General features: G+C 41.5%; 1 protein-coding gene across 1 annotated transcript; it reads right to left on the reverse strand.

Annotated features, from left to right (window-relative positions):
* Nucleotides 1-11,271: 11,271 nt before the first annotated feature.
* On the reverse strand, nucleotides 11,272-11,802 carry LOC122008327 (dirigent protein 22-like). Its single transcript, XM_042564040.1, has one exon. It carries the CDS (start codon nucleotides 11,800-11,802, stop codon nucleotides 11,272-11,274), a length of 531 nt encoding a protein of 176 aa, XP_042419974.1.
* Nucleotides 11,803-19,059: the final 7,257 nt, after the last annotated feature.

Below are 19,059 nucleotides of genomic sequence, written 5' to 3' on the forward strand. Positions count from 1 at the left end.
CAGAAGGAAAACCCTAGTGAGTGAAGCTAGGTGAAAGTCCTAGTGAGTGAAGCTAGGTGAAAGTCCTGGTGAGTGAAACCAGGTGAAAATCCTAGTGAGTGAAGCTAGGTGAAAGTCCTGGTGAGTGAAACCAGGTGAAAATCCTAGTGAGTGAAGCTAGGTGAAAGTCCTGGTGAGTGAAGCCAGGCAGAAGGAAAACCCTAGTGAGTGAAGCTAGGTGAAAGTCCTGGTGAGTAAAGCCAGGTGAAAGCCCTAGTGAGTGAAGCTAGGCAGATGGAAAACCCTAGTGAGTGAAGCTAGGTGAAAGTCCTGGTGAGTGAAGCCAGGCAAGGGAAAATCCAGATGGATCAAGGATGATCGGACATCTGGTGTTGGGAAGTCCAAGTAGGTCAAAGGATTGACTGGATACTTGGCACGAGGAAATACAGATAGGTCAAAGGGATTGACCAGACATCTGATGGAAGTCCAAGTAGGTCAAGGGAGTGACCAGATACTTGGCATGAATAGAAAAGTCTAAGTGGGTCAAAGGGATTGACCAGACACTTGGTGGGAAGTCCTAGCAGGTCAAAGGAGTGACCAGATGCTAGGCATGATGTACCAACAGGTCAAGGTTGACCGGATGTTGGTTTGAGAGGCTTGGAACTTGGTTTTGGGCAAAAACCAAGTGTTGGATCGATCAGTGGATCGATCCAGGCTTCTCCTAAGCGAACAGAGAGCCTCTGGATCGATCCGTGGATCGATCCAGATGTTCCAATCGATCAGTGGATCGATTGGGACGCGGCTGCTTCGCGCGATAAGCGCTGGATCGATCCGTGGATCGATCCAGGCGTTTTTCCCAGAGCACAGAGGCACTCTGGATCGATCCGTGAGTCGATCCAAAGCCTCCCCGATCGATTGGGAACATTCGAATCGATCGGGATCCGACCGTTGGCGTCGATAAAGGCCGCAGGCGTTCATTTCCTTCGGCATCTCTTCTCCGATTCACTCCAGATTTCTCGCCAGCTCCTCCACAGCACTCACAAAGCTCAGATCGCCAGTTCTTGAAGGATCTTGGAAGTTTTCCAAGTCAAGAGGCGGATCAAAGCCAAGAAGAGAAGCTAGGGTTAGGGTTTATACTCATTGTAAGCTTGTAAGCTTGTATTTCTTGTATCCTTTCCCTCTCTTCTTGTATTGAGTCTTGTAGGGCTTCTCCTTGGTAGTTACCATAAAGGAGAGTTTTATTTAGTGGAGGGTGTGTGTGTTGGTGTGGATCCTTGGATTAGTCACCTCTTGTGAGGTGGATACCAAGTAAACCAACCGTGTTAGCGTTGTGTGATTGTTTCTTTGTATTTCCGCTGCATATTCTTGAAGAAACAAGCAACGCCAAGCACCGAGCGAACGCGACGAGCTATTCACCCCCCCTCTAGCTACTTTTGGTCCTAACAAGTGGTATCAGAGCAAGGTTGCTCTTCACCGGAATCACCGCCGGAAGGGGCAAACATATCAAGAAAAGCTAGAGGGTGAAGAAGTTGGAGCAAATTCTTCAAGTTCAAGACTTTATCAAGCTCAACTTCAAGATGCAATTCCAAGATGGGCTTGGATTTGACACAAGGGTGGCTCCACCATACACTTCTACGAGTTTCGATTCTTGGAAATCAAGAATCGAAAATTTTCTTATGATGGAGATAGAGCAATGGTTTGCTCTAATGGAAGGTTTCAAGACTCCAAGAAATTCAAAGGGTAAAGTTCTCAAGAGGAGCAAGTGGAACCAAGAGCAAGTCCAGAGGTGCGAGGCCAATGAAAAAGTGACCAAGCTTTTGGTCAATTTATTGCCAAGCACCATCCTTTGCAAAATTAGAGAATTTGAAGATGCAAAGGAACTATGGAGCAAATTGGCCAAGCTTCATGAAGAGATCCCCTCCACTGTACAAGATCATGAAGAATCCGGAGAGGGTGACTCTTTGGAGCAAGATCAAGAGGAGGACTCCAAGGTTGAGAGATGCTCAACCTCCGAAGAAGAAGAAATCCAAGAAGCTTCATCCTCAAGGGAATGCAACGAAGGGAACAAGGAGGGAGCATACTCCTTGTTTCATATTCAAGATGATGAAGCCTCCACCTCTAGGATTGAGGGGGAGCAATTCTTGGTGACACCGGATCAAGAAGAAGGAGAAGCTTCTACATCCGGGTCAAGAGAAGAAGGGGAGGAAGAAGCTTCTACCTCCACAAGTCAAGAAAAATCAAATGGAGGGGAATCAAGGTTCGATCAAGAGGAAGCTTCTACCTCCGGATCCAAAGGAAAAGCTGCCACCCCTACAAGCAAAGGTATAAATATTTCAATTAATAATAAAAATCATATTATATGCTTTGAATGTAGGGAACATGGGCACTAAAAGAGCAAGTGTCCCAACTTGGCCAAGAAGAAGGGCCAAGTGGCACAAAAGGGCAAGGAGAAGCCCAAGGAGACCATCCCCGGAATAAAAAGGAGCAAGGAGCACATTGTGTGCTTTTCTTGCAACCAAAAAGGGCATTACCGAAGTCAATGCCCCAAGGGGAAGAAGATGGTCAAGGCTCAAGGAGGCATTCGTCAAGGGGGAGCCTCCAAGGTAAAGAAGAAGGTAACATTTATTGAGCCTACCCCTTTACATTATGGTAAAAAGCATGATAGTTCTAACTTATATCATTTTAATGCTATTTACCATGAAAATAGAAAGCATGATAGCGTTAAAGAAAAACATATAGCTTTTCATGCTAAAACTACTACACCTAAGGCTAGGAATGTAAGTAAAAATCTAGACAAGAACTCTAAGGATTGTATCTACAAGCCTAGGCACAAAAATGCTCATGAACTTAATGGAAAACCAAAAACTAAGGACTTAGTGATGGAAAATCAAGTCTTGAGGTCAAGACTTGATAAAATGGAAAAGACCCTAAAAAGGATGGAAAATATCCTATTAGGGCAAAATGAGCATAACCTAGGTTTAGGGGTACAAAAGTCATCTAATGGCCATAGAGGTTTGGGATACAAACCAAAGGCTAAGAAGGATGTGCCCTCTTACCATAGAGTTCCATATAGTTATGAAACAAACCCTAGGTCTAGTGGTCAAGCCAAAAATACTAGGGAAGTCATCCCTAAGAGTATTTTTGCAATAAATGTGACTAAGACTTCTAAGAAGTCTAAGAAAGTCACTAACAAGGTCACAAGGGAGGCTATCCCTAGAGTTGACCTAGAAAATGTGACCAAGGCTTCTAAGAAGCCCAACAAGGTCACTAGGAAGGTATCTAGGGAAGTTATCCCTAGTGAGTACCTAGAGCATCCAAGGAGCACCAATAGGTGTTGGGTTCCTAGGAGCATCTTCTCTACCCCATAGATGGGTTAGAGAGTGTCAACTCCGATTAAAAGGGTAGTTAACCCAACTTTGAGGAAATTGACACTCAAGGAGCATTTTCAAGGTTTTAGTTAACCTTTGAAAATGAAATGGACCTATTGATTACTTCTTGAAAGAGTAACATGTGTCTATTGGTGGAAAAATTGATTTTATCTTAAAAAGGCACAAATTAGAAAAATATAAGAAATACCAAGTTGGGACTTTGGTATTTCTTAGTGCTACTCTTGTGGAAAAATGAAATATGCCAACATTTGAGGATATGTTTAATTATTAAGTGGCATAAACAAATCAAGAGAAATAAGAAATGTCAATTTAGATTTTGGCATTTCTTTGAAGTAGTTAGGGCAATCTAGGTTTAATGTTTTAAATTAAAACAAGTGGTATCGTTTTAAGTTAAAACAAGTGGTATATTTTGAGTTTAGCTAAGTGATTAAGGATATTTAGATAGGTAATCTAGGTATATTTTATTTATGCTAAACATTGCCATGATTGCTTGCCCATCATATGCCATGACATCATGTCTATTTTTGAATTCATTGTTTTATTATGAAAACTCCAAAAATACCATGTCATGACATTCATACATCATGTAGTAATAGGATATTTTCTTTTGAAAATTATTTTCTTTTGATGTATGCCATAACATAATCATGCATTAAGTTTAATTCCTTGTAATTAAGGACGAATGGCAATTAACAACAATTATTGACAAGTGACATCCTAGGTGGATGTCTAATATCTCTAGAATGCCTAGATATATATGCATGATCCCTAGATTAGGGAAAAATCAAAATCCCACATCTCACAAGGACTATAAGGTGACTTGTCCGTGTTTTAGTGTACATTAGATACAAGTGAGATGTTAGGAAGATGAACAAAACTCAAGATGTTGATTTAGTGCATTCTTTTGAGTTTTAGGTTCATCAAAACACATAGTTATGTGTTTTCCCATCATTGGGAAAGCTAATGTACAAGTCATGTGCATTATGCCCAAGGAACATGATGGGATATTGGTTTTGAAAATGTTTTTAAAATGTTTTTGGAAAACCTTGGTGAAGGCTATCTTTTGATAGTAATCACCATTGAATAGTTAGACACAAACTTGAAGAAAAACACTAAAGTTTTTGCAAGTTTTCAAGTTTGTGTCAATCTTTGAAAATATGATGTATTTTCATAGAAAGCTATTTTTCCATGATTAAGTATGCCCTAAATAATGTCTACACGAAATTTCATGATTTTTGGATTTTTGTAGAATTTTCTAGGGGTTTCTGAAGTTGACTGAAATGGAATTTCAGCAACTATCAGAGCTCCGATCGATCCATGGATCGATTGGAGTGCCCGAATCGATCCGTGGATCGATTCAGAAGGCAAGTCTCCCGCGAGCAGAAGCTCGCTGGATCGATCAGCCGATCGATCCAGGTAGTCTGAATCGATCAGCCGATCGATCCAGGTATTCTGAATCGATCAGTGGATCGATTCAGAAAGGTTCAATCGATTGGAACCCAACTCCAATCGATCCAAGTTGCTGATTTTGGCTGGGAAGGCTTGATTTCAGCATCTTTGAACCTGTTTGAGTCTAGGTAACCATTCCAAACCCCTAAAATACATTTGTATACATACAAAGGGTGTTTTCATGTGAAAACAAGGATGGATTGGTTAAGGAAGGCTTCATTGAAGTTTAGGTTGAGGTTTGTTTCAAATTTTGAGTATTTGAACCTCAAAACTTCTAAATTTGGGTTTCCTAAAGGTTTAGGGATTCCAAGTCATTATTGGTGCAATGACAGAAGTCACCACCATGTCTTTAGGGGGAGGGACTCTTTAAAGACATGAAAATTACTTTTCAGGAACCTTGGAAGGTGGTTAACCTTTTTTAAAGAAAATGCTCATGTATGAGCTTTTGAACTTGAAATGGGGAGTGGATATCCTCATTATTTCAAGTGGGAACTCAAGTGGTTAGATAATGCTCAAGGTTGGGTATTTGTCTACATTGAGGGAGAAGTTAAGGATAAATGAAGGGTATGAGACCTTCATTATCGTGTTGATCACAACGAGTGATGTTGTGAACAATGATGAGTAACTCTTCAGGGGGAGAGTCGTCAACAAATGGATTTGTTGATGTGTACCCAAAATTGGGGCATAGGTTGATGTGTGCCCAAAGATGGGTTGATGTGTGCCAATAGGGGGAGAATGAAAGGACCTATGAATGGGTGTAAGTTAGGCTTTCATTACTTAGAGGGAGTGTGCCCTCGTAGGGGGAGAATAAAAAGCTTAATTTATATGTTCATTACCTAGTGGCATGAAGATTGAGGCTATAGGATTAGCCTAACTTACATGTGGTATTGTAAGTGCTATTGTGGTATTGTCAAACATCAAAAAGGGGGAGATTGTTGGTGCAACATCCCTCAGGTCAAGGTTGACCTGGGTGACCAAGCTGAGTCTTGGTTTGAGTTTAGATGTTTGACAATAAGAAATTGATTGAAGAAGAGTCAAGTAGGTCAAGGTTGACCGGATACTTGACAGGGAAGTCCTGGTGAGTGAAGCCAGGCAGAAGGAAAACCCTAGTGAGTGAAGCTAGGTGAAAGTCCTAGTGAGTGAAGCTAGGTGAAAGTCCTGGTGAGTGAAACCAGGTGAAAATCCTAGTGAGTGAAGCTAGGTGAAAGTCCTGGTGAGTGAAGCCAGGTGAAAGTCCTGGTGAGTGAAGCTAGGTGAAAGTTCTGGTGAGTGAAGCCAGGCAGAAGGAAAACCCTAGTGAGTGAAGCTAGGTGAAAGTCCTGGTGAGTGAAGCCAGGTGAAAGCCCTAGTGAGTGAAGCTAGGCAGATGGAAAACCCTAGTGAGTGAAGCTAGGTGAAAGTCCTGGTGAGTGAAGCCAGGCAAGGGAAAATCCAGATGGATCAAGGATGATCGGACATCTGGTGTTGGGAAGTCCAAGTAGGTCAAAGGATTGACTGGATACTTGGCACGAGGAAATACAGATAGGTCAAAGGGATTGACCAGACATCTGATGGAAGTCCAAGTAGGTCAAGGGAGTGACCAGATACTTGGCATGAATAGAAAAGTCTAAGTGGGTCAAAGGGATTGACCAGACACTTGGTAAGGGAGTCCTAGCAGGTCAAAGGAGTGACCAGATGCTAGGCATGATGTACCAACAGGTCAAGGTTGACCGGATGTTGGTTTGAGAGGCTTGGAACTTGGTTTTGGGCAAAAACCAAGTGTTGGATCGATCAGTGGATCGATCCAGGAGCTGGATCGATCAGTGGATCGATCCAGGCTTCTCCTAAGCGAACAGAGAGCCTCTGGATCGATCCGTGGATCGATCCGTGGATCGATCCAGGCGTTTTTCCCAGAGCACAGAGGCACTCTGGATCGATCCGTGAGTCGATCCAAAGCCTCCCCGATCGATTGGGAACATTCGAATCGATCGGGATCCGACCGTTGGCGTCGATAAAGGCCGCAGGCGTTCATTTCCTTCGGCATCTCTTCTCCGATTCACTCCAGATTTCTCGCCAGCTCCTCCACAGCACTCACAAAGCTCAGATCGCCAGTTCTTGAAGGATCTTGGAAGTTTTCCAAGTCAAGAGGCGGATCAAAGCCAAGAAGAGAAGCTAGGGTTAGGGTTTATACTCATTGTAAGCTTGTAAGCTTGTATTTCTTGTATCCTTTCCCTCTCTTCTTGTATTGAGTCTTGTAGGGCTTCTCCGCCCTTGGTAGTTACCATAAAGGAGAGTTTTATTTAGTGGAGGGTGTGTGTGTTGGTGTGGATCCTTGCATTAGTCACCTCTTGTGAGGTGGATACCAAGTAAACTAACCGTGTTAGCGTTGTGTGATTGTTTCTTTGTATTTCCGCTGCATATTCTTGAAGAAACAAGCAACGCCAAGCACCGAGCGAACGCGACGAGCTATTCACCCTCTAGCTACTTTTGGTCCTAACAGGGATCGTCCTTTTTGGCTTGTAGGGCAATATTGAGATTCAGCTTTTCTACTTGTTTAGGCTTTGTAATTCGAGACTCGTGAAGTTCAAATATAGAGAATAAACTTTCTAAGGTACTTATCTCAAAGTCCTTAGAGATGTAGTAAGCATCTACTAAGGACGCCCACTCTGGAGTTCTTGGGAAGGCGTTGAGCGCATACCAGATGGAGTCTCGGTTTGTTACTGATTCTCCGAGATTTGTCAGTTGCGTTATTAGCTCCTTGATTCTCGCTTGGAGTTGCGCTACCTTTTCGCTATCGTTCATCTAGAGGTTTGTTAGTTGCGTCCGGAGGATGTCGTGCCTCACTAACTTGACTTCTGAGGTGCATTCGTGGAGCTCCAGGAATTTCTCCCAGAGGTCTTTGGTGGAGTCATAGCTTCCGATCCGACTTACCTCCTGGGGCGGCAGAACACTGAGCAAATGAAATTCCGCCTTTCCGTTGGCCACGAAATCGGCCTGCTCCTTCTTCGTCCAGTTGTATTCTTCTTTGTCTTTTGACGTTGTATATCCATATTTCATTATTAAAAGAATATCAAATTCAGTCGTAAAAAATACTTCCATTCGACGTTTCCACGTAGCAAAGTCTCCGTCAAACTTTGGGGGATGGATGTTCGTTCCAGCCATTGTCTTGATTTTTGTGCTTCAGTTGGCGGTTAGTCCTTCTGAGGCTATCGGGCTCTGATACCACTTGTCGGTGCAGCGGGGCGGGTAAGAGGGGGGGTGAATTGCCTGAAAAATAAAATATACCTTCTCAAGACTTTCAACTCAAAAATGTAATAATAATAAAGAAATAAACAAACAGAAATAAAGAGAAGACAGAGAATTTAACATTGTTACAACCCAGGGGGTTGTTAATCCAAGACAATGAAAAAGCTCAGAAAGATCTCATTCTCTAAAGGCGGAAAAGTTTTTTACACAACGAAAGCTCTAAACTATTGCTAGGAATTGAATATAGAGTTGATTGATTCATTTCCTAGCTCCAGAGGCCTTTATATAGCTCCTAGAAATCTTATCTCGGGTCTTGAGGCCGCCTCCTAGAGAATTGACCTTTATAAAACTTTATCCGCACGCATAACGGTCAGTTTGACCAGTTGAGGGCACCCTCAACACTTGTTGAGGGCGCCTCCAATGTTGAGGGCGCCTCCAACTTCTTCTTCAGCCAGTTCAGCTCCTTCTTCCAGCTTGTCTTCATCTTCACTTTGGTTTCCGAAGTTCTGATCGCTTGGGTGATTCTGGCCAACCGAAATAAGGCTCACCCGAACCGAATTTCCGACCTTCTCCTTGAGCAGACTTTCGACCCGGCTTCTCGTCCCTTAAACGCCACGCACGTTCTTCTCGTCCACCGGTGTACTCTTCCGCAGATCTTTTTTCCTTGGGACGCACCGAGCCCGTCGGCTCCCTTCCCGTGCCATCCTTCTCGCTAGCTGCATCTTGCGCTCAACTTCTTACGCTCCTAAGTTCCTGCACACTTAGACACAGGGATCAAATAACATGCAGGACTTTACCTAACTTGGTTGATCACATCAAAACATCCACGGGGTCCAACATAGTGATGGCAGAGTGCACAGTTGTCATAACCCTACCCATTCGGTCTCACCATCGCATGTTAGATGGCTGACTGACGTCAAGGGTGACCTAGAAATTTTGCATTATATGCATGGATTGTATTTATTGCTTGTGATTCCTGTATATTGAATGTTATATTTCTGTGGTTGCATATGATTGACATGCATACAGGAGACATGATGGATTTGGTCTGACGACTTTTATGCCAGGATAGGAAGCCCTGATGAGTACAGTTTCTCTTGTCTTTCAGTTTTGCATTTTCAGTTATTTTCCAAGAGACTGTACTGCATATTTATTATTATTGGTTATATTGTACTATGCATATTAGCTTGGTATCCGCTGACTTCTTGGACTCACCTCGTGATTTTATTTTTCTATTTTAGGTTGAAGTCGTCAGGAGGTTCCAGTCGCTAGTCTCCACTGGGTGTCGAGGTGGTTTTATATTATCGGACTTGTGTTTCTTTGTTAGTGAACTATATACTTGTGATGTATGTGTTTTGCAGTTTGGATTTTATATCGTGCTTCTGGTATGATGCCCATGTTTCCACTGCGAAGGTTTTCCGTTGTGTTGTGTTTTCCTCGTCGTAGTGGAGTAGGTTTTTACCATTATAACTGCGTGGTTGTGTCAGCCGGAAGCTGAATTATATAAACTGCATGGAATGTTTATCTTATTTCATTATATATGTTTCGGTCATGTTGGCTGAGGTGTGTGAGCCCTGAGGGTTTTGTAGTGAGTTTCAGATTGTCACTCGTACAAGGGAGATATTGTCGAAATTTCCTCTAGCAGGGACTCACCCGGGACATGACAAACGAGGTGAAACAAGGCCGACCCGACAAATGGAAGCGAATCTAGTAACAGGCGTGGCCACTTACGCAGGAGTTGACCCATCCCTAGATCGGAACACATTCTTTGATAAAATGGTTATATATGATCCACACCCCACCAGCGCCCTTCGCCCCTTCACAACTAACCCAAACCGGCCCGCTTGTGTCCCCCAAGCAAGGTTGTGCCCACGCCAAGTTTGGCCTGGTTCCGGCAGCCATGCGTGTCGAGGGTTTTGACTACCTCAACCGTGGCCGCCGGAGCTGCAGCAGCATAACCGCTGTGGCCTAAACTGGCCCCCTTCTTCCGGCACGTTCTCTGCCCCATTTTGGAGCGCTGCCGAGGAAGAGAGAATAAGAAAACTAAGAGGACAAAAAAAAATTAACATCGACAAACTATAATCCAAAATTTAGGGTGCTAAAATTAGCAGCAGAGATGGCGAAGAAGAGAGTTAAATTAAAATGGAGCTGTGAGGTATTTTGCAACTCCTTTAAGCTTTTTCTCTGCTACTGTACATTTTTCTAGTAACAATCTGTCTGTTCGTAATTCAAGTTCCATGTAGATAACAAAGTAAGAGATGAGAGATGAGATACGGAGAGGAAGAAGGCTACTTTTTTTTTTTAGTTTTTCTATGTTTTTATTTTCATCCATGAATTGGATTTGAGCTATTGTTCTCAAGAGCTATAGCTTGGAGGGGGAGTTTGCTTTTTGAGCTCAAAAGTTCTGGATCTCTTCTACTCCAAAATTGTTATTGTAAAAATCTTAGGCTGTTCGACTCATCTGTTGTGTCCCTCGATTCTGTAAATATTCAATTTGTATAAAAATATGCTTGAATCATGAAATCCAGGGTCAATTATTTGCCAATGCTCTTTCTCTTCCTCTTCGCTGCCTCTGTCTTTTTTAATGTTCTTGTTGTGTGGTTGTCCTTTGCTTGCTGTGGATGGCAGCCTCCATTGAAAGCAATTGTGCCAACAGCTTCTTTTATATACATGCATTCAATTATTTTAGGTACTTGGCCATTGCCATCGTTAGTGGAATTCTTAATGTTGGAGGTTGTTCTGAGTATCAGTTAGTAAAATCCATTAGTTTATACGTAATAATTTTTAAGACGGTCCCTGACTAAATATTAATTTTAATCAATAATGCAGTTTTGCCCCCTTGTTGTAGCTTTTATCAGAAGACCGAGTCCGCCTGAATATGCATCGACTGAGCTGGAAATGAATCTAGTAGCAGCATGCGTGGCCAAAGTCAATACATTCTTTTGTAAAACAGTTGTATATAATCCATTTTCTCTTTCATATGTAACTTTTCAAGTTTTAATTTGATTGCGATCTTTAACTTGCTCATTACCAAAAAGATAAAACAGAAGTAATTAATCATGTACCATCCAATCTTTTTCATCATCCAAAATAATCATGAACTTTTATAATACAATTTAGCTTAATTATTAAGATAAATGTATTTCTATACATAAAATCAAGGATTATGAAATAATTAATTATAAATGAGAAAATAATAAATTGCATATAAAAATGTTGATCTCAAGTCTCAACGGAAGGTGATATAAGCGTCGAGTTGTCCAGTAAGGGTGGTGTTGGTAGCACGAACTTCCGTTGTCAAGAGGTATCCTCTGGCCAAACGGAACTTTCCTGTGCCACCGGTGATCGCCCGTTCGAACACGGTCCCAAGCGGGGCGACCGGGAACAACCCCTGCAGGGCGAGGGAGCTGCCGTTGTACTTGCCGGCGGTGAACACCAGCTGGAAATTGGTGAGGCCAGAATTCTCGGCCAAGCTCGAGCCCACTCCCATGCCCTGGTTTCGGCCGACGATGGGTGAGTCTGTCTCCACCCCGGACCGCAGAAGGTTGTCGTAGACGATGACGTTACCAAAACCAGCCCCAGAGTTGGAGTCACGGCGCTGGACGGCGTAGACGACAGTGGCGCTGGGACCGGAGCCAAGGATTCTCTCGTGGTTGTAGAAGCGCAGGTGCATGTAGCCATTGGGGTTGGAGGAGGCAGCGGCAACGGCAGCTACGAAGAGGAAGAGGAGCAAGGAAGGAATGACTGAGGAGGCTGCCATTTTACAGAGATGCAGTAACAAGTTGTAAAGGAAGGAAGGAATGATGAGATGTGTTTGAATATTGCGGAGTTGCAGGGCTCTATTTATAATAATGCACTCAGGGACGGAGTCAGTACTTAATACTTGAAGGTAGCAGGTCGTCACCGTCTCTTGTTATTTGACTCTAGGGATGGCAATTTTCCCCATGGGTTTGGGGTCCTGCGGGAAAAACCTGAAATGGGGATGGGGATCCCCGATTTTTCGGGGATGGGGCGGGTTTGGGGCGGGTATGAGAATACTATCCCCATCCCCGAACCCGTCCCGAATATTATTATTATTAATAAATAATGATATAATTTTTTTAAAAAATATTAATAATAGTGTTAATATTAATCTATTGGTTTCAAATAGGCAACAAAATCTGTGAGTACTTTGGGAAACATGACTTCACACATTGAGGATTAACTAGTTTCCTGAACATTGTGGTTGAAGAGTAGTAGTCAACCTGCATTGGAGAATTAATGCCCCTTCTCTGTTGAGAAAGAAATATCGAAATAAAATGTAAAAAAACGACTACTTACGAAGTGAAAATGGAACCATTTACAAAACCACCGTAGTCGCACGACGTGACACTGCAACCAGAGTTCGTCTGCTGGGAGGTAAAATTTTCGATTATAAGATTGCTATTACCACATTGCATGCTCGAGCATGATACTGCTAGTGATGATGGTTGCTGCCGATAGATCATGAAGATGGGGCGGGAATGGGGAATCCCTGAACCCGTGGGTTCGGGTTCGGGGAATCCCCGAACCCGAAAAAATGAAAACGAGACGGCGATGGGAATGACAAACCCACCCCGCCCCACCCTATTGCCATCCCTATTTGACTCGTCTGATATTGAAACAAAAGACCTGCACCGCGTCATCGTGGATATACAGAATTGATTCAGTCATTAATTAATTTGGTCAACCGTTAAGCTCGTTTGAACGATGAGTTGATTTAGCAGCCCTTTGCGTCTCTTTCTCTCTCTTATTCAGACGCGGACGCGTTGTTGCCCCGGCCCTCTACATTGATGTCAACTCTTCTTTAAAAACTGTGTTCGTGTAAAATAATTTAAAAGTTTTTAGATCTATCCGCTAGTTTTGTCTATCAGTTATTATCCATTTATAACTAAGAGATTGTGTAGAGCTTAAAATACTCCAAATTCTTCATTAGTAATACGTACATGTTTTGACTATTATTGATGTAGCACAGCTTAGCAAACAAGGATACAATCTTGGGATCCAAAACTCAGTTACTATAATAAACCCAAAAGTTATTGTAACAATTACTATAGCAAACCATAAAATACCTAAAATCTTAATTTTAAGGTTTACAATCCATCAATCAATTAATACTATGGTTTCAGTTTTACCAAAGATAAATTCTCGTCTTGTCTAGTATTCAATTAACCTCAACCTATCAAGAATTCGTTTGTGCACCATTTGATCAACCCTAATAAGTCTGGACTTCATGCGCCAAATATCCAATCATCCTTATCCTATCAAAACTTCACATATGCTAAACATCTAGTCTTTCTTGACATGTTTGGACATCTACACTCACTATAATATCCAGTCTTTTGTGACCTGGTAGAAACTTTCCATATTTACCTAACATCTAGTCTCTCCAGTTATTTAGGGTTTTTCTCCATATTACAAGTGTCCTGTCAAACTTGACCTACTTGATTTTCGCTTCTCATGCTAAGTGTCCGGTTTTTCATAACCCAAGTATCTGATTAACCGTCACCCAATTGGACTTTCGTCATCTATACTCACCAAGTGTCTGATCAACCACGACTCCCTTGAATTTTCTCATATCAACTCCTTATTATTGGACTTCCAATTGTCAAATATCCGGTCAACAATGACACACTTGGACTTTTCACTTCTTGTCAAATATCTGGTTAATTTTGACTTACTTAACTCTTACTCGACCAACTAACATGTTAATCAGACATCTAAACCCAACTTGAGTCAACTTGAGCTTGGTCAATCTAATCAATCTTGACCCAATGTCGATTGCACCATCATTGAAACTGGATGAGAGATTATTTGCCCCCGATCATGGTTGAGTTGGTTACTATGAGATATATATTGCTATAATGGGCTGGGGAAAAATCTCAGTAAAGTTAAGAAAAATACCCTTCCTCGTAATGACCAGCTTCTCGATTTACTTTCTCACATATGGACATAAGACTGACCATGTGGAGTTACTGGAATGGTGGATTTCACTTTTTACTACCAAGGATGAGATGTTATTTTAATAATAAATGAGAAAGAATATTCTTTTATTTGTTTTTTTTTTGCTCGATATCAAAATTATGAGTACTTGTATTTTACTAAACTTTTTGTTATTGAAATAAGATAAGAAGTTGAGAAAACGGTAAAAAAAAATAAAGGCCTCTTATAAAATTTTTAATTAATTTTGTAAATTAGAATTAAGAATTTTAAAAATATTATTTTTATCTTAATTATGTGATTAGTTGTACTATGTTACACTAAATATAAAAACAAAATCAGAAAAACATAATAAGGCTAACAATTTATGTTGGTCTCGTGCGGCCGGTAAGAGGAAAGAATTACCCTGAAATATAATAAAACACTTTCTTTTATTTTCTATTTAGTAAAAACAAACACACATTAGTTAATCAAAAGTAATGACTAAATAGTATGACAAAACTCCAAATTTACTTGGTTTGCAACCGGGAAGGTTGTTAATCCAAGACAGTTAAAGCTCCAATAGAAAGTTCTTCTTTGTTGAAGGCGGAGAAGACCCTTATAGCTGTTGTCTCCGGGTAGCTTCTGGAGTATGCAAACTGATCGTCGAGGCTAGTGTTCGAGACTATCTCCGTAAACGATATTGCTCCGCTACGGTGCTTAACGGATTGTTGCAATTCGTTCCCAAGATACAACGACGACGAACGTCTCGGAATCGTAGCACTCCGACTTTCGAGACCAGCGAACCTTTTAGTAGACTTCTTGGACTCTTGAATGCACAAGATGAGATGAATGCTTGAGGAAGAGAAGAGAAGATTGAGTGAGTATTCCATCATCTGGAGGGTTCTATTTATACTGAACGAAGAGGTTGAGTGTCCTTTGGGTGAGTGGATGTGTTCCTTGGGCTGGATCGATCTAGATCATCTATTCTGAAGGGTTGTAACCCTTCACCAAGCCCACTTCAATCTCATCCATCAGATCTGAGGAGTTGTGACCCTCAGATCCCGCCTATTGTCATCAGCCATTGGATCTGGATCCATTGATTCGATGCTTCAGATCAAGCCTCATCCCAGGCCGTCAGATCGTTACTCTTTGCGATCCAACGCTCTAGATCGCATCACAAGCGATCCATCATATCTATTTGATCAACGTTGATCAACGGTAGCCATCCATTCCCTAAGTCAACTAGTGCAAAGTGCGCCTACAAAGCGCCCATTGCGCACGTGCGCACGTGGCGGGCTCACAGGTGCGAGCACCTGCTCGCCCTGGGCTAAGGGGTCACCTGTCCTTTTATTTTTTTGTGTTAACTCCATTGACACATCTTCATTAATAAGTAGAGAATACACATCGAGAATTTCCGATGTGGGACTATTCTCCTATGCACTTTATTAATGAATAACAAATGTTATTTTGGGTTGACTTTAAACATTAATTTCTCATTCACCCTTAATCGGTTTTGAGCAAATTAATAGTCTAAATCTATCTACGCGAATCGTAGATTTCAATTTTGAAGTCAATTACGACTTTCAACAATTGATGGCTTCCTTCCTCTAAATCGTTTTGGTCCATTTAAGGCCCCAATATCCAACAATCCCCCACATGAATGGAAATTAATGCAATGCGTGTATGCATGCTGACATTTTACAAGAGTCCAATCGATAAGTCACTGCATCGGGAGAGGTAGCTTGTGGCTTTGAACCTTCCGTAGTGAAATGCTATCGAGTATACTAGGCTGCGCAGTGAACGTGATGTCTTGAGCTGTTGGTGTATACTTAGACAATAACACCCACACAGAGATCTATCTCACCTACTTTAGGTTCTCATGGTTGGTTCCGTTTCGGCCATGGATACCATCTTGGATTCATGAGTGTTTCATTGAAGCGGCCTGTCTTCACACTCACATAGGTGACACTTCTATCAAGAGTATCCTACCATACTCCACCTTATCAGGTATAGAAGTCACTAAAAGCATAAACTTAACCTCACTACATGAGGTAGGACAGCACAAATTCATCCTAGGATTGGGATAGAGATAAACTATCTAATGTACTGGACCACAACTTCTGTAACTTCGTTGTCCCATTGAACCAAGATCTTGGGATCTCCAGTTAACAAGGTTGGGTTACCGCTACAGTCGTTTTTAGTTGTAGATTTTTAATCACATTCCTCTTGATGAGCAGTATACTTGATCTCGACTCAACCCCTTCGTTAGAGGATCTGCCAAATTATCTTTGGACTTACGATTGCAATCACTCCATTCGAGATCAACTGCCTAATGGTATTATGTCTACGACGTATATGTCGTGACTTCCCATTATACATATTACTCTGTGCCCTTCCAATCGCCGATTGACTATCACAGTGGATTAGTACGGCAGACACAGGTTTCACCCAGCTAGGAATATCTTCCAAGAAATTCCGCAGCCATTCAGCTTCCTCAGCTGCTTTGTCTAGTGCTATAAACTCGGATTCCATAGTTGACCGAGCAATGCAAGTCTGCTTAGTGGATTTCCAAGATACTGCTCCCCCACCGATCATGAATACATATCCACTAGTGGATTTGGAGTCTTTTGTATCTGATATCCAATTAGCATCACAATATCCTTCCAACACAGCGGGATATTTTCCATAATGTAATCCATAGTTCATAGTATATTTCAAATATCTGAGAACTCGCATCAATGCTTTCCAATGGGTGTCGTTTGGATTACTCGTAAAACGACTCAGTTTGTTGACCGTACAGGCAATATCCGGACGTGTGCAGTTTGTGAGATACATCAAACTGCCTATTATCCGAGAATATTCCAACTGCGATATGGTCTCACCATGGTTTTTTGCTAAGTGTTGACTTAGATCCATAGGTGTTTTCACTGTAGAGAGATCGTACGCATTGAATTTTTTCAATACAGATTCTACATAATGGGATTATGTTAAAACTATCCCTTCTGATGTCCTGAGAATTTTAATTCCCAATATAACATCTACTTGACCCATATCTTTCATATCAAAATTTCTGGTCAACATTTTCTTTGTAGTCATGATTACATCATGATTACTGCCCATTATTAGCATGTCGTCTACGTATAGACAGACAATTACATAGCCTTCAGGTGTTTTTATAAATGCATTTGTCACATTCATTTATTCTGAATTCGTTTGACAGCATTACTTTGTCAAATTTTTCGTGCCATTGTTTAGGCGCTTGCTTAAGTCCGTACAACGACTTAACAAGTCGACACACCTTTTTCTCATTTCCAGGAGCCATGAACCCTTCGGGTTGCTCCATATAAATTTCTTCTTCCAACTCACCATTTAAGAACGCAGTCTTAACATCCATTTGATGTATTTCAAGGTCATACAGTGCTGCAATGGCTATTAGCACTCGTATGGACGTAATCCTTGTCACCGGTAAGTATGTATCGAAGTAATTAAGGCCTTCCTCTTGCTTGTACCCCTTGGCTACAAGTCTGGCCTTATACTTGTCAATTGATCCATCAGCTTTATACTTACGTTTTAGTATCCACTTACAACCTAATGGTTTATTACCAGAAGGAAGGTCTACTAATTCCCAAGTATGATTATTCATGATAGACTCAATTTCACTATTGACAGCTTCTTTCCACATTGGAGCATCGGGTCTAGAGAGAGCTTCACTTAATGTTCTTGGTTCCATTTCTGACATGAAAGTCATGAAATCTGGCCCGAACGATTTCTCAACTCTGGCCCGTTTGCTACGACGTGGCTCTTCACTTTGATCGTCAATAGTCCTTTTATAACAGCTAAGTTCGGTAACGTCATTTTTGTTTGAACTTCCGTTGTTATCACTTTCAACGTTTCCCTTTTTATTTGGGAATACGTTTTCAAAGAATATCGTATTTCGAGATTCTATGGTTGTTCCCACATGTATATCAGGAATATCTGATTTGTGAACTAGGAAACGATATGCACTACTATTATGGGCATATCTGACAAATATCGCATCGAACGTTTTAGGTCCGATCTTTACTTGCTTTGGTTTAGGTACTTTGACCTTTGCCAAGCACCCCCACACTTTCAGGTATTTGTACGATGGCTCGCGGCCTTTCCATAGTTCATATGGAGTTTTATCATTTTTCTTATGAGGGATTCTGTTGAGAATGTGATTTGCCGATAATATTGCTTCCCCCCACAAGTTTTGAGGTAAGCCTGAATTTATCAACAAGGCATTCATCATTTCTTTTAGTGTCCGATTTTTACGTTCGGCAACACCGTTTGATTGAGGTGAGTAAGGTGCCGTTGTTTGATGGATAATGCCAGATTCTGTACAAAATTCATCAAACGGTGCACCATATTCTCCACCTCTATCGCTTCGAATTATTTTAATTCGTTTGTCAAGTTGGTTTTCAACTTCTGTTTTATAGGTTCTGAACGCCTCTAGGGCTTCGTCTTTACTTCTTAAAAGAAAGACATAATAGAACTTTGTGCAGTCATCGATAAAAGTAATAAAATATTTTTTACCTCCTCTAGTTTGCACAAATTTCAAGTCACATAGATCACTATGTATTAACTCTAGAGGAGTTGTCGTCCTTTCCACCGAATGAAAAGGTAGTTTCGTCATTTTCGCTTCCACGCACACTTCACATTTGAGTGTTCCGTCAACATTGACGTTTGGTAATAAATTTAATTTGACGAGACGTTTGAGAGTATTATTATTCACATGTCCGAGTCGATCATGCCATAAATTAAAACACTCAACAACATAGCTGGAAGCATTTATTTTATTACCATCAAAATTTCGGAGTACAGGCATTACAACCATTTTGAATAAACCCTTTTCTAGGTACCCCTTTCCTACGAAGACACCATTCTTCGTAAGTATAAAGTTGTCTGACTGGAACACTAGCCTAAATCCGGCCTTGACCAATGCCGCTCCAGAAACTAGGTTCTTACTGATGTCGGGAACATGGAGTACATCAATTAGTGTTAGCTCCTTTCCGGACGTCATCTTCAGAACAACTTTTCCGAGTCCAATAATTGGCGA

The sequence above is a fragment of the Zingiber officinale genome, chromosome 1A, assembly GCF_018446385.1.
Source record: "Zingiber officinale cultivar Zhangliang chromosome 1A, Zo_v1.1, whole genome shotgun sequence".
Lineage (NCBI taxonomy): Eukaryota > Viridiplantae > Streptophyta > Magnoliopsida > Zingiberales > Zingiberaceae > Zingiber > Zingiber officinale.